Below are 27,569 nucleotides of genomic sequence, written 5' to 3' on the forward strand. Positions count from 1 at the left end.
CAAGCCTGTTCAGGCAGGACACCTCTTCCCTCCAGGGCATGAGGCGGTGTCCTCCAGGGAGGCTGCGCTTGCTGTGTGCTCACTGTCCTGCCATTCTCAGTGGGGATCCAGGGAAAAGCATGATTTGGCCAGTGTGGCTTCTACAAACTCAGCAGAATAAACAGGGAAAGTTTCACACATAAATTCCTCATTCACACTTATTTTCTCATTCATTCATGCATTTCCTGGCATTACTTTCACCCACTCCTTCCCTCACTCACATTTATTCATTCCTTTTTACGCTCACATTCACTCTCTTTTGTGTCAGGCAGAATGCTGTCCCAAAACGCATGGTAAACTCCATGGGAAACTGATGGTAAACTCATGAGGACCTAATTTACAGAGGTGGGTGGCATTAGAGGACCCTCAAGGGATGGGCAGAGATGGAGGAACTGTATCCGCCAAAAATCATTACCACCCCAAGCCCTGTTGGGCCAAGGTGCAATGGCAGTTAAAAGAAAGTGACAAGAGTCACAGCCACGGAAGAGGATCTGCCCACGGGAGCTGATGGCCCAAGTTAGGGGAGCCTCGCGACACCTAAAGCACAACCCAGCAGGTAGGGAGGCATAGGAATAAATACCCGAAATCTCTCGCTCTGACCTCCGCCCGTCGGGTGCCGTGTCTCTCACTTGCAGGACAAGGAGTCCAGATGATGCAATCAGCAAGGGTCAGTCTCCTGAAGCACAGAGCGGGACAGGCATGGATGGGGAGTGGATTTAGAGGGGCAGGTGGGGAGTAACGAAGAGAGCCCCCCACCATTAGCCCCAGAGCTGCCCTTGCTCCTGCTTGGGTCTGGCCCAGCCACCTGTCCTCCATCAAGATCTTCAATGTGGGCACATGCTACGTGGTAACCAAAGCATGGTCCCAACCAGAGCCACACAGTCTACTACCTCGTGAGCACCCCGCCACGCCCCACTCCATCCACCTCTGCCAGCATGGTGAGAGCAAACAACCTCAGAGGCTGCACTGGAGGCAGCTCTCACCTCTCAGCTCACAGCCAGCAGGTAGGGAGGGCCACAGACACCCAGATGGGTTGGCTGGGCTGTCCCAGGTGGGCTGCGGGTGTAGTGGTGGCCACTCTCTGGGCCCTGAGGTGGGGGAGACCTGGGGGGGGGGTAGAATCAGATTCCATCACTCCTGCTCGCCCACCTGTCAGCCACTCAGTCTTGACCCAGCCGCCGAATGGCTCCCAATGCCACCTGTTCTGCAGGTCTAAGAGCTTGGCCCTGGCACCCAAGGCCAGCCAGCTGCTCCACGACAGTGACCCCCTGTCCGACTGGTCCCCTCATCTTTCTCACGGCTCTGTGCCTTCGCTGGTGCAGCTCCCCCACCTAGACTGCCCTCCTCTGTCCCCTCTGTCAGCAGGTAACCATCACTGGTCACACAGACAGCTGCCCTGAGAGACCCACCCTTGAATCACTCTTCTCCCCTCCTCACCCCAACACAGGTGTCACACTGGCAGCCTCTGTCTCCACCCACAACCGTGTCCCTCCTGCCCTCCCCACTCCCAGGGCCCAGCACCGGCTCCATGGTGTGGTCCAGGAAGCCCTCCCCACCCTCTCCTTCCTCCCAGGCAGGTTGCCACGCCCTGGGCTCCAGCTCTTCCAGTTCTGGCCCATGTGTGGCTCTCTTGACCCGAATCTCTCCTCCCCAGCCCAGGACAGTGACCTGCACGTTCCGGGTGCTGGCTGAATGAAGGGATCCATTTCCACAGCATCTGGCCCGCGCCTGGGCTTGCTAGCACAGGTATTGTTCCTGCTGGCAGAACTGCTAGGGGGTGGGACAGGTGGGAAATGAAGTGCAGGAAGGACAGTTGTTGTCACGGTTGTCATTTATTGTCGATTGTCGGACACCTATGCACAGTCATGGTGCCATCTGCTTCAGCCTGTGTGGCTCACTTCATCTTCACCACAGCTCCATGGGGTGGGCATTCATGCCACCGGTTTATGGATGAGTAAGCAGAGAGCGGCCCCAGGCCAGGCGGCCAGGATGAGACAGAGCCAGAACTGAAAGCAGGGTCTACCTGCCTGTCCTCAGCTCCGCCACTGGAGAGGTAGAGGTCCCAAGGCAAGGCGCTACCCAGATGGCCGTGTCCTGGTGGCTCCTTTTCTGTTACCTCCAGACTGGCAGCCTCCCCTGGAGGTGGACTCTGACTTGTGACTCCCCCATGTCCCACTCCTCAGAGCAGAGTCAGAGGCCACTGGAGGCGTGACCCCGGCCCATGGCAGGCCCTGCAGCCAGGGGTGTCTTGGTTGGAGCCAGCCCGGCCGTACCCACCAGCTCGGAGCCCAGATGGACACGTGGACGCCTCCACAGGGCATGCCTTCCGGGACACAAACCTGTGTGTGTGTGCATGCACACAGCCGGCGCCACCTTCACGCTCATCACAGAGCACCAGGCCCAGTTTACAAAGCACGTCCCCGTCGAGGTAGCTCTCACTTGCACAGCGCCCACTGTGCACCAGGCCTCGGTCTGGGCACTCCCCACCCACTTTCTAAAGTGCGGCCCCCAGAGAGCAGGCTGGGTGAGCCAGTGCTCTATGGGTATGAGGCCGGTGATGGACAGGGACATGTCTGAGGGCACAAAGGGCCATGTAAGTGAGCTGGGGGAGTTTAACCTACGGCTCCTACCTCCCAGTCAAGGGCTCCTTCCACCAGAGCACGCTGACTGCTGACTCATGTCCATAATGAAATGTATGTACGAAATGCCTATTTCCTCACATATAAATGTGTGCCTGGACCTATGCACCTGTGCACATGTTCCTAACACATGCCATCAGTGGGATTAACAACACATCTTTACACAGAGGAGCGAATCGCTAGCTCCCTTCATGGTTCCCCTCGGTGCTGCCAGTGTTTCCCTCACTGGACTGGCCGTGTCTTGAGAACAAGAATGCCCCAGCACCCAGCACAGGGTGCACACTACATTAACCCGGTAGTCACTACACATGGCTGTTGAATGAACAAATAAATGTCTGAACGAGTCGAGTATCTGACAGACTGGGATGCCGTGTGGAGCCTGCGACAAGCCCCATCTGTGAATCAAAGCATGAGCTTCTAGCACTTTGGAGCAAAAGCCATGCTCTCTTCAAATAACCGCTCACCTTTTGAGAGGCGGCACCTGGCACCTGACGATTAATTCAGCAAAGTTAAACTACTGACTCCTCGTAGAGTACGAGCACCTAACCGTGGGACCCCAAGTGACCATGCAACCTGAGCTGCCCACCCTGGGCCTGTGCCACGTGCTCCATCAAACCATAAAGTCAGGCAGGCAGTGACGATGCTTCATCTCCAAAGGGAAGTGGCCACAGGAGATCAGACCGGAGTGGGTCCCGCAGGCACGAGTGAGTCACGGGAGGCTCACCTCCCCATCACGCCTTCTCCTGCCTCATTGCTTGCTCTCCCTCAACTCACACTGAGGGCCTTGTGCAGCCTTCCCAACAACCAGCTCCCCAAATAAGGAAAAAAGCCCGGGAGCATGGCTTGCAGATGACCGTATGATAAGCAGGAAGTAGCTGGAGGCCGAGCTGTGGTGCAACAGCCCCACTCAGGTGTGACCCGGTCGGGAAGAAAGGAAGGGAAATCCTCCTGGAGTCAAAACTCAGCAGCCTGCATGTGATTGATCTCTGTTCAGAAAGCGACCCAGCCAGGGGCACTGATCAATACAGATTGTGTCTGTCAGATAGTCAGAGACTGCGAAGGAACAAGATTAGATAACTGATAGCAATCATGACAATGTAATAAAATCCTTAGAGTACTTATTATGTGCAGGGCACAGTTCTAATTGCTTTGCCTGCATATATGTGAGGAGCACGTGGACAGATCTCTCAGGACGGGTTGTGTGGGAATATTTGTGTCCCATGTGAGTGCTCATCAAAAGAAGCACGATTACCCAGCCTGTGGAAATCAGTCAACCTCTTCTTCAGACACCCAGTGCTTGTTCAATGAGCCAATGAACAAAATTATCATAGAAGAAGGGATGGATGTTATGCACCAGTTCAACATTGATTTACCTTCACATTTAACTTTTAACTTGAATATTTTATTCATTATTAACCCTGTATTGAATAAAAAGAGTAAGGTTTATTTTTATGTATAAAGCACAAATAGAGTTATTAAATAGATATCTACAGTATATCTGTGTAAATAAAACTACATGGGGAAGGACAATTCGGGTAAAAATGTCTAAAAAGGCTTCTTAGAGGGTGATAAAAAAATAGGTGGAGAAGCTGCTGAAGGGGATCAGCCCACCACTAGCCAAGGGGAAGATACATGATACAGTCTAGAATTATTTGGAATTTAATTAAAAATATACTGAAAACTGAAAATTGTGGCAGTTCATTCGTCACAGTAAGGGCCTCACAGTAACGGCCTCCAGGCTGATAAAGATGGCAAAAACATAAACAAGGGTCTGTCCTCATTTCCCCTGCCACTCCCTCTCCCTGCTACGAACACTCCCTCTCCCTGCTCCCCTAGAGCAGAGAGACCTGCTCTCTCCTTCCCTGTCCCACCTGCCTTCAATCCTGACGCTTGGGGATTGGGGAGTGAGGAGTGAGGAAGAGCCAACCCCTTCTCCTGTCAAATTCTAGGCTTTGTGGGAAGGGAAGAAGAGGTGGGTGCCCTGCAAGCCCCGTGGCCTGTGGAGGGAAGGCAAGCAGAAAGAACAGAGTTCTTCATGACTATGATTCACACTTAACTCTATCAAACAGTTGGAACTCACTTTTATTAGTATCACAGTCCCCGAGTTCCTCACCACCCCATCATCCCCCATCCCCTCCATTTTCAGATGGACATCAGCTGAGAATCTGAGGGGGTCCCAGACACAGTACCCACTGAGAGTCCTTCCTAAGAGGCCAGGGCAGCCTGTGACTTTGTCTACTGTCCTGGGTACTACCCAGGCCCTGAGGAGACCGTATCCTAGTCTTCAATGGAAGAGCCTCTGCTTCTAGTGAAGATCACTTCAGCAGGTCTCAATTCACAGCCACAGGTAAGGAGCTGTCTTGCTGCAGTTGGAGCTGTGTTTCTCTTTTTAAAATTCTGTTCCCTAAGCAATAAACACCCTTCCTTTACTGCCTATAGATTCTACAGGAGGGGAGAGGTGGCCGTTCCAGGGGCCTCATTGTCCACAAGATTGTCCCAGTGATTAGGAGCCCGGTCATGTGGGGACTGGAGATGGTAAGAGCTTTGTGGGTAGAAAGGTGGTCTGGGGCAGTACCCCCTAAAAACAGGGAGATGAAACTCTGATAGCCTGAGGGCCTTGTCCCTTAGTGAGCAGTGTAGCTAAGAGGACACCACCTTCAACAACATGTGGACACGTTGGCACCTGGCTCATAATGCTCCCGTCTCCCACCTCCTGCCACCATCTGGGTGATTTCACTGTCCACATGGATAACCCCACCGATATCCTGGCCTCCAAGACCACTGATTCTACATCTGCAGGAAGCATCTCTCCCCTTCGGCTACCCATTCCTTGAACCCCACCATCACCCAGAGCTCTCTCTGCTCTGACTTCCTAAATGCAATCATCCCACTGTCTGACTAGTCCCCTAGATCACACTTCTGGTTCTCTCAACACCCCTTTCCAGATACCTAGAATGCTGCCAGCCATATAGCAGGCACTCCTAATGAGGACTTCACTGAGACTCCTGTACTGTCAGATGCATATCACTCACAGAGATACCAGACTCCTGCACTGTCCTTCAGTCTCTCACACACTGTCCTCATCCCTCCTCCCCAAGCCTGCCTGGGTCCCATGGTCCATTTCTTCCACCGTGTACAACTACTACATGTCAGGTACCATGGACACAGCAGTGAAGGTACAGACTCATCCAGTCACTGCCCTAGTCCTGTGTTCTTAATTCTAGATCCAAACAGCAGAACCCAATCCTTGGAAAAAACCAACACTCATCTTCATGGTTCCCATACCAAAATTACTGAGCACCTTGCTATGTTCCTCCCAAAATCGTGGGCTCCATCCTCTATTGGGGCCTCCCTACTGCTCAACATCCTCTCACAGCCCGCCTCTCTGAGTCCTATCCAAGTAGTCCCTTCTCCCAGGCCTTCCCACAACCCGTCTCCTCATCACCTCCAGGACTGGGCTCAGAAGTCAACGTTCAACTTCTCCCTCTCCATTGGCTCCTGCCCTACTCAAGTCTCTCTCTCCTTCCCCAAGAAAATGCTCCCTTGTTCCTGTATCTCCATTTAGCTCTCTATCTCTCTTTCCTCATTCAAATTTCCCGAAAAGGGATTCTATATTTGATGTCCAGTCCCTTCTACTTATGTTTTGTGCTCCAGATTTGCCGACCTCAAGCCTCTCCTTCAAAGTGTGTCCTCTGTGCCTACGGTCTTTGTAACTCCACCCCACTAAAATCCCACCACCCTGAAGGCTAGACATGAGGCCCAAGCTATCCCAGAAAGGCATGTTAATCTCACTCCTGGGAATCCAACAATGTCACCTTGAACTAAACACAGACTGAGGTGGAAACTCCCAATTCATTCATTTTTAGATGTGATACCAAAATGTGACAGCCCACCAAAAAAAGCAATAAACTCAGAAATGGCAAATAGATTTAATGCAGACTGTCAACTTCAATTGATTGATAGTGGCTGCCTAGAGTGCTGTGTTGAGTAGGATTCTGAGGACGCACCCTGGCTTGAAGAGAAAGACTGGCAGGATTAACAATATCTGAAAACACAAGTAAGAGAAAATGAAAGAGTCAATTGACATCCAGCGAACAGGAAGGAATAAAATGCCAAAAGCAGTGTCTTGGCACACTCTCCACATCACTCTTCAACTTGGGCTTTCCTAGAATCATCCAGCTTCTCATCCCAGCCCCATGAGCCCCAGATGTCCCCACTGAAACCAAGGCAGATACCTGAAATCTCACTTGTAGGAGAAACCACAGGCACCAGAGCTGCCGCTGGTGCTGGCACCAGCTCCACCAAGGCCAGCGAAGAGCCCAAATGTGAGAGTGGCGGTCAGGCTGGTACCAGCACTGAAGCCACCACCGGTGCTGGCACTGGCACTGTTATTGGTACTGGTACTGGTACCGGTGCTGGCACTGCCACTCTCTTGGCCTTTGGCTTTAGCTTCCGCTCCCGCCTGGATCCGGGCTTTGGCCCAGGGTCCGATATCAGCATCATCCCAGTTGCAGGGCCCGGCAGCGTTCTCCGCGCCGAGCCCAATGCCCATTCGAGCTCTAATCTCGGCCCTCGCCTTGGCTTCAGCTGCAGCCTCAGCTGCAGCCTTCAAATCCGCTTCCATCGCCTCTCGGTACTGAGCTGCCCATTCCTTGGGATCCTTCTTTTGTACCTGAAACAAAAATAACCATCAGAAGGAGCATCATCAGAGGATTAAGCATCTACTCTTTATACTAGGCACTATGATATATGCTTAGTGGAAAAAGATAACAGTAATATAATATTACCAGTAATTATGCACCTAATATTCCATCCCTACTCTGACCCTTACTAGCTACACGACTTTGGATACGTCACCTACCGACCTCTCTGGGCCTCAGTTTTCTCATCTGTAACAGGGCAATGACATATCAGGTTGTAAGGCTTAAATGATTCAGGTAAAGTGCCTGTCACAGTGTTCTGACAATTAACAGAAGTACCAAAACATTCTGATTTGAACTGCAGGCTACTCTGCACACAGCCTGCCCCAGCCAGGGGACCCCATGCTCTTGATTTGCAGAGCTCAGGCAGCTCTCCAATTACCTTGCAGGCAAACTTGAGGACTTTCATCTTGCTGGTCTCATAGTAAGAGCGCAGGCCCCAGTAGAACTCATATTCAGGGGGATTACTATTGGGGACTCTGGCATAGTCCAGGTACCTTGGAAAGAGAAGTTCAAAGCCTTTATTTCTAAGATCACTCATGGCCTACCCATGCATAGAGTGGACAGGCTCTAGATGGCAACATTCCCCACTAACACTGCAGTCTTTCTTCCAATATTGAGCCCTATCCCACTGGCCCTGCCCGGAAGCCACATAGAGGTGTTAGGGGACATTTGTTCATAGGGAAGCCATAAGTTTGAGGCCCTTATCACAATGACCCCAGATTCCTGTTGGGTGTGTTGTAAACAGAGGAGCCATTCTTTGGGCCCCCTGCTCTGAGCACACCCCACTGCAAGTCTCTTGGCCTCAGCCTGGCCAAGCCCAGAAAGGTCCACCACAGAAAATGACCGGAAAGACTACAGAGGAAGAAATGTTTCACACATGCTGAATTCCTGACCCTTCGTGTGTGTATGTTTCTGTGTGCACATGTGTGTGGCTGTGTGAGTACCCGCATGTCCTCCAAGGACCAAGGATAGGGTGAGCCTTGGCCAAAAAGTCAAGAGGACTGGGCTCCAGGCCCAAATGGGCCCCTTAGCAGCTGTGGGCCATACTCAGATCTCCCCTCTCAGAGCCCCAGGTCCCTCAACTGTAAAACGGGGATGGGATGACAGTACCTATTCTGCAGGGTAGTTATGAAAATGAAATGAGATGTACAAGTCAAGTTCCCAGCATGGTACCTGGTTGCCTGAAGCTACCATTCTATGTCATTTCTTTATGGAAATTAACTCATATGGAGCTCTAGTCAGCAGAGTAAAAAGAACTAAGGCTTTGGAGCCAAGTTCTAAACACAACTTTTTCACTGTGTAACACTGAGCAAATGACTTCCCCTCTCTAAGCCTCAATTTCTACATTTGTGCAATGATGGTAATGACAATCCCTCCCTTGTAGAATTGTTCTCAAGACAAATGTTAAGGTACATGTAACAGATCAGGAAACACGTGTTGCTCCTGTATCCCATCATCGCCCAAAGAATAACCTACCACCTACATGCACACAAATATGCACATACATATACACATAGACACATCCATGCATGCACCATGGCTTTATCACTCAGTTCTGAAATAGGCCAACTGCAAGGAACACATGACCACCAGACAAAGATACTTACTTCTGCTTCACAAACTCGTCAGTGATGAGTTTCTTCACATCCCCAAAGAGTGAATGATGTATCCTGAGAGAATAAAAAGAAAAATAACCAAACAAATTCACTCAAGGCTGTGGCACTTCCCAGATGTGGGCAGAGGAATTTCCAAGATGGAAAAGAGGTTTCCAGCACAAGAGGGAAGCTCCAAAGAAGCCCAAGAGACACTGAGAGAGGGAGCAGAGTGTTCAGGACCATTTCCCCATCCACCCAGGTCAGAACCCTGGGCCCTCTACCCAGTCCAGCACCCCCACCCACTCCACCAGACCACCAGATTGATGCAATCCTAGGACCGTCCTCTCTTGCCAAAGGACAACATGGACAGCAAGCGCTGAGAGAGCCCAATCATACCCAGGGCGCAGCCCCAACTTGCGCAGCACCTCCCAGATGACAGCTGCGAGGGGAGGCAAGAGGAGACAGGGACAGAAATTGAACACATGGAATCCAGACCATGGCCTCCCATTCAGCTGCATGCCCAGACACTCACCCTCACTGGACCGATTTCCATTCATGAAGATGATGCTAAGAAGCACCATGAGCAGACCCAGCTTGGGTGAGTCCTTAGTCCTAGAGAAATAACAGGACAGAGAGGTTTATGTCCAGTAACTGTCTGCAATAGACACACTGGCCAGCTCACTAGGCTAGCCTCTCCCAGATTCCTCAGATACAGAATTCTGCCCAGTCTCTGCTTCCAGCTCTATGCCACCCTGGGAAAGGCACTTAAGACTTGCAAGCCTTGGTCTATTATTCAGTAAAACGGGAAAATCATATTCTCCCTTTCCTGGGTTTCCAAGAAGACAGAAGAATTGCAGTAAACCTGGTATAACACAAGCACTCAGTCAATGTGAGTCCTTTCTTTCTCTCCCCGAACCTTCAGCCCCACTGACACTCCTGCGTTTCATGCATCCTGATCCACCCACAACAGGAAGCCCTCCTTGAGAACCACTCTGCCAAGGCCAGGCCAGATACTCAGTCAGAAGAGGCAAACAATGACAGGCCTGCCTTCCGGGGAAGCTTCTACAGAGACAGCAAACCTGACAGCAGGAATGTCCCACCCCAGGCTCCTATACCCTTCAATCATAAATCAGGCATCACTACTATGAGCAAGGCTCCAACTATGCATGGGAGCTGGGACAGGGCTTTTGAGACCCTATTTTTCCTGACTTTCTAAGAGGATAGAGGAAGCAGGACAAAGAAGGAGTAGCAGCACACGGCCAAAAGCAGAAGCCCCCCACGCCTCAGCCCTTTCCCAGCTTACGTTCCCAGTATGCCTGCATCAGTGGGCTCTAAGGTGCTGAGAAGAATGTACAAGTGGTCATTCTTATCAATTTCCTTCAATTGAATCCCAAATACCTGTGGATGGGGAGAACAGCTTGTGAGATGACAAATTCAGCTTCCAGGGCATGCTGCAACTCCCTATGTACCTAGGAGTTGTGTATGCGTGAGAAATCAGTGAGCTGACGCACATAAAAGACACAGCTAAGTGCCTGGCACCCAGTAACCACGCAGCAAATGTACTATTGTCATCGGCATCTTTGTGATGAGTGGGAATCTAGGGAGACAGAGAATGGGGAATGAAAGGGAGAAGTGAGATCTGAAATGCATGGCAGGAGCTGCAGACAGAAGCTAGGACTAAGTTGGGTGTCTTGGGTCTTAGCTGTGCTTTTACCAACTTGCTATGTGACCCATTGCTAGTCTACACTCCTTCCTAGGTCATTGTCTGCCCATCAGCATAGTGATGGGGCTGGATTAGGAGGCCTCTTTGGTTTCCCTGAGAAGGGACTTGTACATCTTTGTTCAATTCAAGGCTTCCCCACTGTACCCATCCCCAGGGCTGCCCCTTCACCTTCTCCAAGGAATAGCCTGCTCGTTCAATGATTTCAGGGTACACGTCAGTGTATTCTTTGATGATGTCCTTCAGCATGTCTGCAATGGGAGAGCATTACGAGCACCTGGACTGAAGAGATGCCAGGTGGCCCCCATGCCCAAGCTACACACCATGAGTGGCATAACCAGGTTCTGAGCTTATCAACAGAGATGCTAGCACTGCCAAATTAGAACTTTGGGAGGACGGAGATATAAGCATAAGAGCAAGGGATACCCCTAGCACAATGGTGCGAGGGCAATAGAGGGCAGAGCTCGGGGCAGAGGGAGAATTGGTAGGACTTTACCTGAGCGCTTGATGGGAATCTTCGTCTGGTCTTTAGCCAACAGGTACTTCACCAAATCATTTGCCTGGCAGAGTAGAAAAAGATGGAAAGACCAAAACAAGTTTGCAGAAAACTTGAGACGATGGCAAAGAAAAGGGCAGCCAAGGCAGTAGAAAAGGCAGAGCAAAAAGGACAGCATTCTTACCCTCCCTTGCAAAAGGGCCACATCCCGAGGTGGTGGTGCTTCAGGCTCTTGGGATGACTGGAGCTTGGCAGCTCTGCGGCGAGCCTTGCCCCTCCGGGCTTTAGGTGATCTCAAGGAAAGCAAGGCTCTCCGGGCCCAAGCAGCCAACCGAGTCCTTGATGCCCTGCGGGCCCAAAAGGCTATGGGACCTCTTGAAGCCCTGCGGGCCATTGAGGCCATTAGGGCCTTTGAGACCCTTCGGCCACCTGTGGTTCCAGAAGCCTGACTCTGATCACTGCTGCCATCCTCTTCCCCATCCAGATGCTTCACCTGCATCAACAGAGAGGAAGCTCGACATCACCAGATGAAGCAGGTGGTCCTTTTCCTTTCCCTATCTCTTCCAGGAAGCACCCGCTAATCCCACTCCTGTAGTAACAGCCTGACTCACTAGATGTTGGCCATGCTGAATCCCGGGTTCGTTTCTCACTGACTTCCAGGCAGGAGTTTCATCTGCCCAGCAGGCTAGGAGCAAACCAAGGGTGGGTGCGGCCTGAGTCGTCTTCTCTTTCTGTGCCCACTACTGGCTCTGCTTGAACCATCCTAGACAAGCCTCTCTGGGACTCAGCTTCCTCTCTATAAAATTGGGGCTATGAGAATTACTTTCAAGATTTAATGAGATAACCTGCATAAATGTGCTTAGCTCAAGGCCTAACTTACTTTCAAGATTTAATGAGATAATCTGCATAAATATGCTTAGCTCAAGGCCTAACTTACTTTCAAGATTTAATGAGATAATCTGCATAAATATGCTTAGCTCAAGGCCTAACACAGGGCAGCTACTATGTAAATATAAATTGCATTGTATTCAGATTGCAGCTAGGTGTATTCCTGTCTCATCTCCCCATCAGTCTTCAAGCTCTCTGAAGACAGGAATTAAATCACATTCCTCTCAGTGCCCCCCACAGCCCTGATAAGCACAAGGATCTCTCTAAATGTCTGTAGAACAAATGAACCAACTGAGAGGAGAGGAGTAGAAACCCAAGGGTGGTGACTGCAGAGGTCTTACCTTTCGGGCTTTCTTGGCTTTGACCTTGGGCCGAGTATCCTGATTTTCCTGAGCCTGGACAGCTGTACTCTCAGGCTCAGGTTCATCTGCTGGGGCCTGAGAGGCAGCAGCCTCAGTCTCCTGGGCCTTTGCATTGACCTTCGTATCAGCCACACAGCTGGCCTTTTTGGTCTCAGTGGCAGGCACTGTCACAGCCTGTGGGTCAGCATTCTGTTTCTTGGTGTCAGCTGCTGGACTCTTGTTTTCAGCTGCCAGAACCGGGGTATCAGTCAGCTGAGTAGTAGATGAGGCCTGGGTGGCAGGTGCCTCCTGAGCCTCTGGGGTCTTTGAGACCTCTGTGGCCTTTGAGACCCCAGAGGCTTTTGAGACCTTCACATCCTCTGAGATCTCTGGTGCCTTTGAGGCCTTCGGTGTCTCTGGGGCCTCCACATTCTGGGTCACTGTCAATTGAGTCTGCATCGTCAAGCTACTGTCCTTTTCTGAAGCTTCAGCCTGCAAGAGGAAGCAGGGAAGTTCACGGATCTTCTTCCCATCCCCAACTAAGCAAATGGCCCAAAATTCCAAGGCCACACTTCTCTGACCAGTACTGACTCCTACCGGTGTGCTCTGACCACCTCAACCCAACAAGGCCTCCCTTTCCTCTGAGCAAGAACTGATGGCAGAAAAGGGGCCCGCCCACCTTCTCTCCCTCCCTCCACTGGGCAGGGGGACACCCAGGCAGTAAAGTAGGTGGAGAAAGACAAGGATGGGAGGGGAAGAGCCAAGGGATGTGGGGTGGCAACAAGGGCTGGAGAGGAAAAACAGTTGGGGAAAGGACAGAAAGAGGCCTTACCTGGAAGCGAGTTACACCCGCACCACTCTCGCTTGTGTCAGACATGTCTCAATTTGGCCTGGCAAGAAAGAGCTGAGCCTGAAGGGGAGAAGGCCTGGGTCAAGTTGAAGCCCACTGAACGTCCTCTTCCCTGTTGTGCCTGGAGGCTGATCCTCACCTTCCGTAGGTCCCCAATTCCAACCCCCTCCACCACCCCCAACGACTCCGTTCTCAGATACAGGAATCCAAAGCGTCTAAGTCTCAATTCTCTGCAGCCGCACCCTCCCCTTTCTCCAGGAAGATGTGCCAGCGCGGCAGCTCTGAGGACCCCGCCCCTTTTCCCAGTGCACCCCCCACCCAGCCGCAGGTTGATAGAGCGCATGCGCGTCGGCTGCAGGGCCGATCTCAGCCCCGCCCGCTTTCCCAGCACGAGCCCTTTCTTTGATGTCCACCGTGCACATGCGCATTCAGCAGCTGGCTCGTCTCAGGGCTGGCCCTTCTCAACACGCCCCTTTCTAGCGATACATACTGCGCATGCGCGATGGTCGTGGTCTCAGCCTGGCACTCTGCCCCAATACACGCCCCTCTCCAGGTCCGCAGTACCATTCGGTCCCGCCCCCTCCCCAACAAGCCTTCCTCCAAAATTTTCGCAGTGTTTGGTGGTCCCGGCCCCTCCCCTACTCACGCCCTACCAAGTCGTGTCTCTTGGCCCCGCCCTTCTTCCTAACACGCCCCCCTCCAAACAGGCGCATCTTGGTTCCGCTCCTTCCCTATTACACCCCCTCCTCAAATAAATATTGAGCTAGCGATTCCATCTTGGGCCCGGCCAAACCGGGTCCAGTCCCCTCCCTTCTCAGCCGGATGGATCCGGTACGATCCGGTCCTTATGGCAGGTTTTCTCCAGATCCCAGAGGGTGGGGCCGACCCCTAGCGGGGCTCTTATCCAAAAGACGGCCTGGCTGCTCACCTCGTCCTCCTACGATTCCCGAGTGCGTCCACTCACTCCAAGCCCCTCCGAAACTCGGAGACTGCCCTCCCCGCTCTAGGCCGGAAGTGGTCCCGCCCCTTTCCGCCTCCCTAGGGGGCCTCCGTCCCAGCCTGTCTGCCCCTCCCCCGCTCCCTGCTCCTCATTCCTTTTGCCCCCCTCCGTATTCCCTTAGCCTCGCTCCCTACTCCCTACTCCCACCTAACATTTCCTATTTACTCCACAGAATTCCCTCTTCCCATTCCTTACATCCTCCTCCGTGTTACGTTTGCACACCCTGCCCCTCAGTATTCCTTAACCCCTCTCTGCATCCCTGATTAACTCTTCTCAGGATCTTCACTCCCCCTCAGTGTTCTCCTCCCCGTTTGTATTCCTCATCCCCCTCCCAACATTCCCGGTTCCCCGTTTTTCTCCCCTCCTCCTCGGCTAGTCTCTGCTCCCAGTCTGTGCAGCCTACTACTTTCTCAGTCGTCCTCATTGCCTACACCCTACTCCAGGTCACCTCTGCTTCAGCTGCAGTGGTGCAGTAAGAATTGCTCATCTGCCTGGCTATGGGTTCGAGGGGTCTGGAACCATTAACTGACCGCCGTAAAACCCCAATCTCAACGCCCCTCACCTTGTCCTCCAGCGAGTTCGGGATGCGTCTGCCTTCTCTCAGTCCCTCTCGAAGTCTCAGCCTCCTGGACTAGAGCTGCAGACAGCCCAACCCAGCCCAGCCCCTTTCCGCAGCCCCCTGCCACCCCCCCTCGCCTTCCTCGGGGGTGGGGCAATGGGGCCCCGCTCAGGGCTGTCTGACGCCAAAGCCCATGTTTATGCCACTGTACCAGGCTCAGTCTGAAGCTCTTCCAACCCAAACCGCCCCCTGAAAGCAAGTCATTCATTGAATTTATTTATTTTTATATCTTCACTTTTTCTTATTAGAAAGGTAATATGTTGTCGTTGTTTTGTTGTTGTTCTCGTAAAAATTCAAACAATGCAGAAATATGTAATATACCAATGAAAGACCACTCTCATCTCCCAGAAATAACCACTATTACCATTTTGCTATGCAGATTTTTTTTCTATTCCTATACTAATTATTCAGGTTCTCTCTCCAACAAATGGGACACTATCCGTATTTTTTTCCAGTTATAGATCTTTCCGTTAGTCACATTTTTCTAAACAGCTGCATGATCTTTTCCTGTATAGATGTCCCATAATGTATTGAACCAGTCCAGTACACATATACATTTGGGGCACTTTTTTTGTTGTTGTTATTTATGGTATTTTTTGCTAGCTCAAATGCTACAAAAAAGTCTTCCATTTCGACACAAAATTTCTCAATGTATTCCTAAAAAGTACATGGAATAACATTCCCACCAACAATGTCTCTTGTGTACATGTTACATATTAGAAATATTTTTCATGTTATTTTATGATAACTTTTGCCAAACAAAAATGTTTAATTATTATGTAGTCAAATATATCTGTTTTTCCTTTATCACAACTGGATTCTGCTGCTTGCTTAAAGATGCTTTTCACACTCCTATAACAGTCCCCGTTTTTTTTCAAGCACTTTTACAGCTTTATTATTTACATTTAGATGTTTGATCATTTCAAAATTTATTTTCTATACGGATGCAGCTTGATTACTCTCCAAAATCATAGTCTCTTACCCCTACATCATGTGCAAACTAATCCATCTTTCCCTCTCTGCTTTGAAATGGCTCTCTATCCATGAGAGCCCCACTAGGGGTAGGCCCCACCCTCTGGGATCAGGAGAAAACCTGCCATAAGGACCTGATCTTATCGTATCCACATAATAAATTTACATAAGCAATTGGATCTATTCAAGAGAACAAAATAAGATGTGAAATAATAGGAAGTAGACAAATCATCCTTAATTACTGACTATGTAACTGCAGACCTGGAAAACCCAAGAGCATCAACTAAAAAGTTATTAGAAACCATAGTAAAATTCAGCACAATGGTTAGTTGCAGAAATAATATTCAATACCTTTCCACATCCAAATGTAATTCAAATGGTCACAAGTCTTCTGCTTTATGTGGTCACCTTTTGCTACGCAAATAACATATCATGAATCCCTATGTTCCATGGATAATTCAAGATACATACACACACACACACACACACACACACACACACACACACACACAGAGAGAGATTTCTTGCATATTCAAGGCAGGCTTCTGTTTTCCCGCCTCTTCCTTTCTCTGAATTATTGCTTTCTCCGAGTGTGTGATATCAGTTTACCATGTTCTTGCCTCCTGGATTTTCTCCCTTATCCACACTAGACATAGCCCCTCCTTTTTTTCTACTTCTGGTATCTCAAATTCCCCATTTCTTCCAAATCATGGCAAGTTGGCACGTTTTGAATGCCAAGATAAGGACTTTGGTCTTGATCCTGAGAGCACCCAGGAGTTATTAAAGGATTCTAGGCAAGGATACAGCATAGGTTTGTGTTTTAGAAAGAACACCTAGCTGCTATATGGAGTACGGATTAGGTGTTGTCTTGGAAACAGGGAGAGTACTTATGACTTTTGTAGTCATCTAGGTAAGCAATGATTGTGCTTTGGCCTAGAGTGGTGGCAGGTAGTCAGAAGTGATCAAATTCAGGAGATAACAAAGAAGTAAAAAGCAATTGAACTTGAGTAACTGGATTGTGAAGAGAAGGGCAAGGAGGAGGGGAGTGTCAAAGGGAACTCTGGGGGATCTGATTTGAGAGACTGTATGAATGGTAACCCCTTTCACTGCGATCAGGAATAATGAAGGAAGAGTGGATTTGAGGAGCAAGTTAGAGGAGAACAGAATATTGATTTTGAGGCACCTGTGGCATGTCCCAGTGGAAATGTACCACAGGCAACTGAATATACATGTCTGAAGCTCAGAGAAATGGTCTGGGCTGAGGTTACAGATCTGGGAGTCATCAGTACATAATTCGTTCTTTAATTCATGAGAAAGGGCAACACCACCCCAATGAATGCACAGTGCTAGAAGAGACATGGGCCCACAGAAGAGCCCTGCAGCCCAACAGCATCTTTGGTATAGGTGGAGGAAATTGAGCTCATGAAAGAGTCTGATAAGGAGTGACCAAAGAGGTAGAGAGAAAAACAGGCGAGGCGTGGTGGCTCACGCCTGTAATCCCAGCACTTTGGGAGGCCAAGGCTGGCAGATCACCTGAGATCAGGAGTTCAAGACCAGCCTTGGTGAAACCCCATCTCTACTTAAAATACAAAAAATTAGCTGGGTGTGGTGGAGCACACCTGTAATCCCAGCTACTCAGGTGGCTGAGGCAGGACAATCACTTGAACCTGGGAGGTAGAGGTTGCAGTGAGCCGAGATCACGCCACTGCACTCCAGCCTGGGTAACAGACTGAGACACCATCTCAAAAAAATAAAATAAAAACCCAGGAGAAAGGAGTGTCACAAAACCAAGGGAAGAGATTGTTTCAAAAGGAGGGAGGAGTGTCGAGGTCAATAGTGATGAATGCTGCCAAGAATCAAGAAAAGTAAGACCTGAAAAAATGTCTGGGGATTTTGACGATCGAGTGGTGGTCTCTGGTGACCTTGGAAGGAACAGTTTCAGTGCACATGTTTGTGACATAGATTGCTCATTGCTTACCCTGATATCCATCCTCCTCTTCTTCCCTAGTAATAAGCCATCTGATCTTTAGCTAGATACATAGCATCCCCAAATAAAGGCCAAGAGGACTAGGGTCACACTCTAAAGACACAGGATTAGTAAACTAAAAAGAACCTGGATCCGTAACAACTTCATGAAGTCAACGTGAACTGCCTACCGCTGGATTTCTTTTAGGTGAGGCAAATAAATGTACGTCTTATTTAAGCCATTGTTATTTCAGAGTCTATTCCATGCAGCAGTTTCCTGATTGTAGTAAGTTGAGATATGAGATATTCATGACAATGGGTATGGAATGCTTTCCCAAAAAACACCTGAGCTTATTGATTTCAAGGCTCTCCCAAAATCCAGCCCCGACTGCTTTTACAGCCCTTTCCTTCTGTTTTTTTGAGCATACTAAATACAGTTGCCTATATTCCACCTAAACAGAACGCTTCATTATAACCAGATATGCCCTGCCTTCTCTTGCCTAGGAGCCTTTGCTCATGCAATTTTGTCCCCATGGGGAACACCCTCTGTTACAACTACCCTTCTGGTATATCTACGCTCTGTTACAACCTCCAACATTTTAAGTTTCACAGTGTTTTAGGTCCCAGTTGGGTCTTTGAGATCCTGGGGTAACAAAGGAATACAGAGTCAGAACCTTAGGAGATATTGTTGGATTCAAGGAAGTCAGGAAAAATCTCAGTCCAAATCCATCAGAGACATTCCCAAAGATTGTCAAACCCAAACTTCCCCAGACCCCTTCCAATTCCACCACCTTCATAACATAATACCATAAACACCCTTATCTTATAACCTGGGGATCAGAGGGCAGGAGGCAACCTTATCGGGAGAGAAAAGACAAATTAGTTCATAATCTTTACCCTTTGACCAGAGATATTTCCTCCTGCCTTCTCCTTGTGAACTCTTGAAATCTTGATCTTCAGCATCCACCCATAAACTCTGAAGAACCTAGGTCACTGGGTCTCAGACCCATTTCTAGCACCCACAGATCAATAGACAAATATCTGAGACCATATAGATCCTACATATCAACTAAGGGGAAAGATGAAAGGCTGTTATCATCAGGCAGCTCTGTTCTGAAGATAAGAAAAGGCAAGCTAAGCATTGCTTAGTGCAGAATGCTGGGACGCAACTGTCTAATACCACAGGCATCCAAGACTCCAGATCCCTGAAGTTCAAATGGAAAGCCCAGAATATCCCCACCACCAATCCTATCCTGGCACATTTCCCTTCTCCCAAAATATACAGAATCCGTATCTCTGAATTTTGGAAAATTCAGAGGTGATGCTGGGAGTGGGTGGCAAAGGTTTCCTTTTAAGGCTTCCCATCACTTCTTTAGTCATTTAAACCATGCAGCTCAGCATAGAAATCAACTTTAAATTGGACATCAGACTTTCTTGTTCTTCAGATTTCCATAGCCATTCCCACCATTTGGAAAGGCCTGATAATTGTTCCTTCTCCTAGGCCCCATTCCACATCCCTGTTGGACCCTTTCTGTCCCCCAACATGCTGGCAACTTCTCTCCTTTCCATTTCCAGGCTCCTGTGTTTCTTTCTCTCTCTCTCTCTCTCTCTCTCTCTCTCTCTCTATCTCTCTCTCTCTCTCCCTCTCTCTCTCTCTCTCTCCCTCCCCCCCCCACCCCACCCCTAGGGTCTCACTCTGTCACCCTGGTTGAAGTGCAGTGATGTGATCCCGGCTCACTGCAACCTCCACCTTCTGGGCTCAAGTGATCCTCCCACCCCAGCCTCCAGAAGTAGCTGGGACTACAGGCACATGCCACCATACCCAACTAATTTTTTTTTTTTTTTGTATTTTTGGTAAAGACAGGGTTTCACCATGTTGCCCAGGCTGGTCCCAAATTCTTGGACTCAAGCGATCCGCCTGCCTCGGCCTCCCAAATTGTTGGGATTACAGGCATGAGCCACCACAACTGGCCTTTGTCCTCTTTCTTGAGCTGCTAGTAAAATCTCATTTTTCCCCTTTTATCTGTAGGGTAGTCTAATTTACTTCGTTTCATTCTAAGCCCTAAGGGCTATCTTTCCACAGCAAAAATGACATTTTGTTAAACAAAAGACAAATTTTCCATGGATGAGGAAACCTGCTACCTATTTTTGGACTAACTCTGATTCTCCCCTGTTCTCTGTATATCAAGTCCTTCCTCAGCACAAGCTATGAGCCATGATTAGGCCATTCAACGGAAAATGAGCACCAACTATGTATTAGACACCTCTACAGAGGTGGCCCTTGCTCTTAAGGGGCTTCTTTTTATATTGCGTGAACACTAGCCTCATTTCACACATGGCAATATTAAGAGTGAGAGACGTAACTTGCCCAAGGCAAGGCGACCAGTAGGTGGCACAGAGAGGACTTGAACCCAGGTCAGTGGAATATCAAATACCAAAGCCTTAACCACTACACTATACTTTGTCCAATTTTTTAAGTCCCAGAATATCCTTTCCAACACTCTTCACAGACATATGCTAGGCACATTACAGTATGTTTTTCATCTATGGAGGCAAGTCTAACCAGATATCCACATGCCCATTTAGATATTGTCATAAAGTGTCATAGGAAATATAATTACATCATTGTTATGAGATCAACATGCAGTTTTTAACATTTGATTTTTATGAATTTCATGCTTGTACATGACAACAAATGAAATAGTACAGAAGATCATATGATAAAAACAAATAGTCCCCTGCCTCAACCCTCCCCATCTCCATCCCACCCCCTCAAAGCCAACTTTTAACAGGTTTTAGTTTTAGCTCTACTGTTGGTTCCCTTTACAACTCTAGATAATATGTATGTTATGTTTCTTTTAAAAACAAATAGACAGTATCCTACTGACTCCCAGAGATGGCAATGAAGATTTTGTTTCTGTACACTCCCTCACTTTTCCCTCTACTCCCCTGCAATGGTTAACACTGATTTTTGGTTTTGGTTAATTTTGTAACTTGAAAAAAATATACTCAGACCTCTATTTCATATTCCATCCATTTTTGACAGGTAATTTTGACTCCCAACTTTTTTTTTTTTTTTTGAGACGGAGTTTCACTCTTGTTGCCAGGCTGAAGTGCAGTGGCATGATCTCGGCTCACCACAACCTCCACCTTCCGAGTTCAAGCGATTCCCTGCCTCAGCCTCCTGAGTAGCTGGGGTTACAGGCATGCCCCACCGTGCCTGGCTAATTTTTTGTGGGGGGGAGGGGGGATAGTGGGGGGGGTGGGGAGTTGGGGAGGGATAGCATGGGGAGAAATGCCAGATATAGGTGAAGGGGAGGGAGGCAGCAAATCATACTGCCACGTGTGCACCTGTGCAACAACCTTGCATGTTATTCACATGTACCCCAAAACCTAAAATGCAATAAAAATAAATAAATAAATAAATACAATAATATTTTTACAATAATTGTAAAAATACAAAAAATTAGCCAAGCGTGACAGAGTTTCTCCATGTTGGTCAGGCTAGTCTCGAACTCCTGACCTCGTGATCTGCCCACCTCGGCCTCCCAAAGTGCTGGGATTACAGGCGTAAGCCACCACGCCCGGCCCAACTCCTCACTTTTTAAGACAAGGATATTATGGCCACAACCCTCCCCCTGCCCATTCAATGTCCCATATTGTTAGTTCTATCTTTCCTTTTACATTGCCCTGGTTATTAACATTTACATTCTGTTCTGCAGCCACAATCAGATCTTCCCTGCTTTGTCTCCCCAGGTTGACTCTACAACCTGAAAACCAATAAACAGCATTCACATTATCATGGCTATGTAAATATTTTTCAAAATCTAGCCAAGTAGTGAGCCTGGAATATACTTCCTTCTCTTCAAGTTCAATGTCACAATCTTTGAGCCTCTCAGAGGAGAATATTTCTAGCATCAAGGTCAAATTGAGTGTTTCTTATACTCTATCAGCTGTTCACAATCATTAATTACATTTTATTTTGCCTTGTATTTGGCCAAGACTTTCTTGAATAATTACACACACACACACACACACACACACACACACGCACACACACACAGAGTTTCTAAAAGCCTTTCTTTTTTCCTGGAATTATATGCTTTTATTGTATTCACTCATTCAACAAATATTTTTTGAATGTCTACTACGTGCCAGGTACGGTTCTAGGAGATTAGGCTACGGCAGTGAAGAAGACAGGTAGCAATCCTTGGCCCCCATGGAGCTGATTCTAGTAAGGGAGAGAGAAAAAATAATCAGATAAATCAGTAACATGTATCCAAATTAAAATGTGTGATAAGTGCTATGGAGAAAAATTTCAGTTTTAAATAGATTGGTCACAACAATGTGTTGTATATTTCAAAATAGCTAGAAAAGATGACTTGAAACATTCCCAACACATAGAAATGATAAATGCTCAAGGCAATGGATACCATAAATACCCTGACTTGATTATTACACGTTCTGTGCATGTAACAAAATATCAATGTATCCCATAAATTTGTACAAATGTTATGTATCAATGACAAAAAATTAAAAAGTAAGTAAATAGGCTGGTCAGGGAAAGACTCACTGAAAAGGTGCATGTGGGCAAAGTTTAGCATAAGGTAAGAGAACTAGTCAGGTGGATACCTCAGCCTCCCAAAGTGCTGGGATTCCAGATGTGAGCCACCACATCTGGCCTAATATGTGTTCGATAAAGTTTCTTTCATTGTTTAGTTTTCTCCGTCTAGAACTCCTATTATTCAAATGTTTAACTTGCTAGATTAATCCAGGTCTCTTAAATTTTCTCTCACATTTTCTGTTGCCTTGGGTTTTTTGCTCTATATTCAGGGAGATTTCCTCAATGTCATTTCCCAGTCCTGAAAAATTTATTATTTCAGTAACTTATTTTTAATTTCTAAGGAATCTCTGTTTTCTCTGATCGTTCCTGTTTTATGGCATCTAGTTCTTGTTTTATGCATGTTATACCTTCTTGAATGTTATTGAGAATAGCATCATTTTTTTCCCCTGAAGTTCTCTTTTGTTTTCCAGATCCCCAAATTGCTCTAGGGTCAGTGCTAATGATTTCTTTTAGTATTTTGCTTTCATGCTACAGGCTTCCTTAATTTGCTTGAGGTTCCTCGGCTACTCATTCATATTTAAGAGGCAAGGACTGGGTAGCTGATGGGAGTTTTCTCTATTGCTGTTTAAGCAGAGCTGTTCTCTAGCTAGGGTTCTCTCTCGTGAGGAAATCCTGAGAGGAAACTTGCTGTGGACTTGTGGGAGGTGGCAACTGACAGGTTTTGGGACCCACAGATGCCAGAATGAGGAGACTTTGTTGTGATGCCAAATGCCCTAGGACAAATATGAGTGTTCCTGGGGCAGTTTGTAAAATGTCAGAGATTTTGCCCCTGAGAGCAAGTACTGGAGCTGTCAGTGCTCCCTGTGTGGGTGAGTGGAGGTGGGAGGGACAGGGGCGGCAGGGTTCTAACTGAAGCTGATAGTCCTTGTGCAGATCTTCAAGTATTTTCCTTTTTCTCAGCCCCACTCCCCACCCCTACCCTCCACAGGACCTGCAGATCCTGAGTCCAGAGCACCTCAGCTCCTCCCTTCTCCCTCCACTCAGGTCTCCCTAGGACAGGGAGCTTTCCATACTTCTGACCTCTGTCTGTCATGCCTCATCCTGCCCTCCTTCTAGCAGCTATTTACTGATCACTTACCATATGCCAAACATTCTAAAAGTACAAACTCACTTAATCTTCAAAAGAACTTTATGAAGTAGGTGCTACTACTATTCTTATTTTATAGATGAAGAAACTGAGGCTACAGAGTGGTTAGCTAACTTGCTCAATATTATACAGTCAGTAAGTGGCAGAACTGAGATTCAAACCCAGGTGATCTGAGTCCAGAGCCTGTATTTTGAAACCACTATGCTATATTCCTTCTCAGTCCTGCCCCAGGCTGCCTTGGCCTCTGGCTATTCTGGAGATTGTAACCTTATTATGTCTGTGGGACCCCTAAATTGTTATGGGATCCTGAGTAAGTCCCTCCCAGCACTAGGCTAAATATCAGGAAAGACCAGCATTGGGGGCTTGCCTTGCCAATCCCTCTCCCATCTCTGCTACCTTTTTAAGATGATCAATGCTAAGTGACCTTTCTCTGGCCCCAGTTACTGTGCCCCTGTGGATGTTTATAGGAAAGAGAAACCCCACCCTGAGCCAACACACCAAACAGACAGACCCAGCACTCTGGTATGTTTAGTTTCCATTCATCTTACAGCTGGATGAGGGGAAAAAAGGAAGCATGGAACTGGCCCTTCTCCAGGCAAGATGCCAGTCCCAGCTCTTGGACAATCCTGGCTTGTGTGAGCCTCAATGCCACATTCAGAGCCTTCCCCACCCTTCAGGATGGTCCCTCCCTCTCAAGAGAAGGGCTACCTGGAGGTTTAAAAGAGCAAGGGTTTGGAAATCGGGCTCAGATCTTCTGTACATGAACAACAGATCCAGGCCAGAGGTGGTATCATGTCTGGGTGGAGGTACCTCATCTGTGTCAGCTTTTTGCTGACCATTCTTCTTGAACTGACATACCAGGGACTTCCTGTCCCCCCTTCATCAAGCACGAAGGTCAGTTCTGGGATGAGGGAACAAAGCTTGGGGATTTGTGATAAAATTAGCTTCTTGGGGGGAATTTGGGAAGGTTTTTCAGTCTGTTTCATGACTGAGAAGTTAGAGCCAGAGAAAAGAGGTACTATTTGCTGAGCACATGTCAGGTGCTACACCAGGGGTCCCAGAATTATTATTTCATTTAGTCCTCACAGTATCTCTGTGAGCTGGGCTATATTATTATCCCCATTATAGAGAAGAGAAAACAGAGGTTCCAAGATTAAGACACAGGAAGTGGCAGAGCCAGAATTTGAACCTAGGTCCATCTGATCTCAAATTGTCCTCATTTCACACTGGCCCACACTGGGAAGGAACTGACTGTGCATCATATGTGGGAAGAGAGGGACCATTACCTCAAAAAAAGGGGAGGAGGAAGATAGATCTTGCTGTGTGACCTCGAAATGGACGCCAGATACTTATCATGCTTGCAGTGCATGATTGTGCTTATAAGTGCAATTCTTTACACCTGAGATCCTAAAGAAGAAAAAAATCAACATTTATCACAGTGCCTTGTACAGAGTAGGATTCAATGAATGGCGGCTGCTCTGTTATATTCTAAAGCCTTGCTACTCAAAGTGAAATCTGTGGACTAGCAGCAGCAGCATCCCATGGGAGCTTGTTAGAAAGATAAAATCTCAGCCCTCACTCCAGTCTTGCTGGATCAGAATCTTCATTTTAACAAGATCTCTAGGAGAGTCATGTGCACATTAAAGTTAAAGAAGTGCTTGTCCAGAGAGGTCCCTTGATCTCTAATCTTCTGTGAGTCTTGCGTTCTGAGACTTGATAAAGCTTGCTGACGTAATCAGGCAGATAAACAAAATGGATGGCAGAAGCTGTTTTCCTTCTCTGGGCCTCAGTTTCTCCACCTGTATACTTTGAGGCCCGTGCAGGAATATTGCGTTCCCAAGTAGTAGCCCATCTAGGCTGAGGACTTAGTCTACCTAAAACACCTCTTCCTGTCTTCTCTCTCAGCTGTTAATGACAAGCTATTCCGTGCGCTCCACGGTGGTGTCTCGCTATGCCCACACCTTGGTCACCTCTGTCCTGTTCAATCCACATGCTGAAGTCCATGAAGCCATCTTTGACCTGGATCTGCCTCATCTTGCCTTTATCTCCAATTTCACTATGTGAGTCTGCTTCCAAAGTCACCACTTCATTCATTTGTGCATATATTTGTATATTCTTGCATTTTTTTCTGTCAGCAGAGCATGGTGATTAAGAGAACGTACGCTGAGATCAGATTTCTTGAGTCTGAATCCTGGCTCTGCCAGTTTGGGACCCAGGGCAAGTTACTTCATTTCTGGGAGACTCATTTTATACATCTACAAAGTGGGGATAAAATTAGAACCCACTTTCAAGAATTAAATAAATTAATATATGTGGAAACATATGCTAAAATTAGCACCAGGCACATATTAAGTAGTTGATAATATTAGCTTTATTACTTGTTAAACAAACGTCTCCTGATGCTGACTGTGTGACTTACACTGTGCTGAGTCCAACAGAAAGAGGAAGGTGAACTGCATATAGTCCCTAGTCTCAAAGAGTTCACAGTTTAACAGGGGGATATAAAAATAGAAACTGGCCCAGCACAGTGGCTCACACCTGTAATCCCAGAGCTTTGGGAGGCTGAAGTGGGAGGATCGCTTGAGGCCATGAGTTCAAGACTAGCCTGGGCAATATAGGGAGAACCCATCTCTAGAAAAACATTAAAAATTAGCAGAGGGTGGTGGCGCATGCCTATAATCTCAGCTACTCAGAAGGCTGAGGCAGGAGGATCGCTTGAGCATGCGAGGTTGAGGCTGCAGTGCACTATGATCTGCACTCTAGCCTGGGTGACAGAGTGAGACTGTCTCTAAAAAAGAGCGTTGGGCTGAGGGGCAGCTAGTAGATTACTTTAGTAAAGTATGCTAGGGAAAAAGGGAAGTCTGAATGTGAAATGGCTGGAATGGTGAGGTGGACCAGAAGACAATGGTGAGTTCCTATTCCCGGGCTGGTGGAGAAAACCTCAGAAAGATGACACCTAAACTGAGGCTTGAAACAGGACATCTTCACCAGGCAACCAGGGTGAGGGCAGGACCGGAGGAATCCAGGAAAAAGGAATAAAGGCACAAATGTTCCCTCAATTAGAGGAACTGCAAGTAATTCCATGTCACCGCACTGTCAGGGACAGACAAGAGGTAGAAGAGTGGTAAAAAATGAGACGTGAGACGCAGAGAAAGACGAGGCCGTGGAGGGCTTCCAATGTTAGAACACCTACTTGGGTCTCACTTAGTGGTCTCTAAACCATCTCATGTGTTTGCACACCTATCAGGAAAAACTTGATCATATACTCCCAAAACATATGTACTTATTAATTTATGCGTTATGTAAATATACTACTGAGCAAATATATTAGGTACATTATGAAGCATGTAAATATCTATCACTAAAGGATGAGGAAAAAGCCCTATAAATAGAGTGGGAATATTATTTTCCCACTCCCTCTCGATTTGTCTCCAGCATCCCCTGGGGCATGTGCACCCCTCTTTAGGAATAGGTATGGGCCATAATGAGGAGACATGGCAAGGTTTTAAGCAAGGAGAGATGATTGTGAAGTGGTAGTGGGCTGGAGCGACCAGCTAGGTGGCCAGGAGCTGAGTAGGGAAACAGGGGCAGAACCCACGTGGGGGATGCGGAAGGTGGGAGCAGAACAGCAGCGGTGGTGGATCTGAGAGACCATCGAGGGAGAAACAACCTGACTGTAGTGGGGAGTAAGTCAATATAGATGGTGTTTACCTTTTTGCGGCTTGTTAGAACTGGTGGATGACAGTGCCCTGTTGAGGTGATAAACAAGGAAGCCGGAGCAGATAAAGAGAAAGCTTCGTGAGGACTCATTAGCCAGTATCACACCTTAGTGTGAATTACAAAAAGGCCCCTGCCTTAAGGTAGAGGGACTATCAGATTTACTAGATTACTGAGCCGAGCACAAACAGAATATCTGCCCTTGTGCAGCCCCACTTGTCCCTGTTAGTTGGGAGAAGGTTCTTGTGCCATCAATAATCTATATAACCTGAAACAGCAGCCCTGGGGCGGGTCTAGGCTGTGCCGTCAAGAAC

The 27,569-nt window shown here is 47.9% G+C and overlaps 2 protein-coding genes and 1 non-coding gene across 4 annotated transcripts in view; 1 reads left to right on the top strand and 2 right to left on the bottom strand.

Moving 5' to 3' along the window:
• Positions 1-6,588: 6,588 nt before the first annotated feature.
• On the bottom strand, positions 6,589-14,922 carry MAGED2 (MAGE family member D2). 2 transcript variants are annotated; one of them, XM_012471744.2, is made up of 13 exons: positions 14,834-14,922; positions 13,254-13,331; positions 12,422-12,913; positions 11,377-11,685; positions 11,193-11,256; positions 10,868-10,947; positions 10,280-10,374; positions 9,509-9,588; positions 9,373-9,415; positions 8,989-9,051; positions 7,761-7,875; positions 6,914-7,350; positions 6,589-6,723 (listed from the first exon to the last, which is right to left on the bottom strand). In XM_012471744.2, exons 2-12 carry the CDS (start codon positions 13,296-13,298, stop codon positions 6,922-6,924), a joined length of 1,815 nt encoding a protein of 604 aa, XP_012327167.1. In that variant the 5' UTR covers positions 13,299-13,331; positions 14,834-14,922; the 3' UTR covers positions 6,589-6,723; positions 6,914-6,921. The 2 variants fall into 2 exon arrangements, with proteins under 2 accessions (XP_012327167.1, XP_012327168.1); XM_012471745.2 differs by lacking the exon at positions 14,834-14,922 and adding an exon at positions 14,200-14,304.
• On the bottom strand, positions 8,038-8,165 carry LOC135270000 (small nucleolar RNA SNORA11). The gene has a single exon (XR_010338228.1). It is a non-coding gene; the product is annotated as a small nucleolar RNA SNORA11 (small nucleolar RNA).
• A 9,363-nt stretch (positions 14,923-24,285) lies between the features above and the next one.
• ITIH6 (inter-alpha-trypsin inhibitor heavy chain family member 6) overlaps positions 24,286-27,569 on the top strand; it is a 40,491-nt gene continuing 37,207 nt past the window's right edge. The window contains exons 1-2 of the mRNA XM_021671546.2: positions 24,286-24,432; positions 25,444-25,598. Coding sequence (XP_021527221.2) covers positions 24,331-24,432; positions 25,444-25,598 — 257 coding nt within the window. The 5' untranslated portion in view covers positions 24,286-24,330. The remainder of the gene's footprint in view (positions 24,433-25,443; positions 25,599-27,569) is intronic.

This window comes from Aotus nancymaae, unplaced genomic scaffold, assembly GCF_030222135.1.
Source record: "Aotus nancymaae isolate 86718 unplaced genomic scaffold, 86718_ANA_hifiasm-v0.15.2.pri h1tg000058l, whole genome shotgun sequence".
Taxonomy (NCBI): domain Eukaryota; kingdom Metazoa; phylum Chordata; class Mammalia; order Primates; family Aotidae; genus Aotus; species Aotus nancymaae.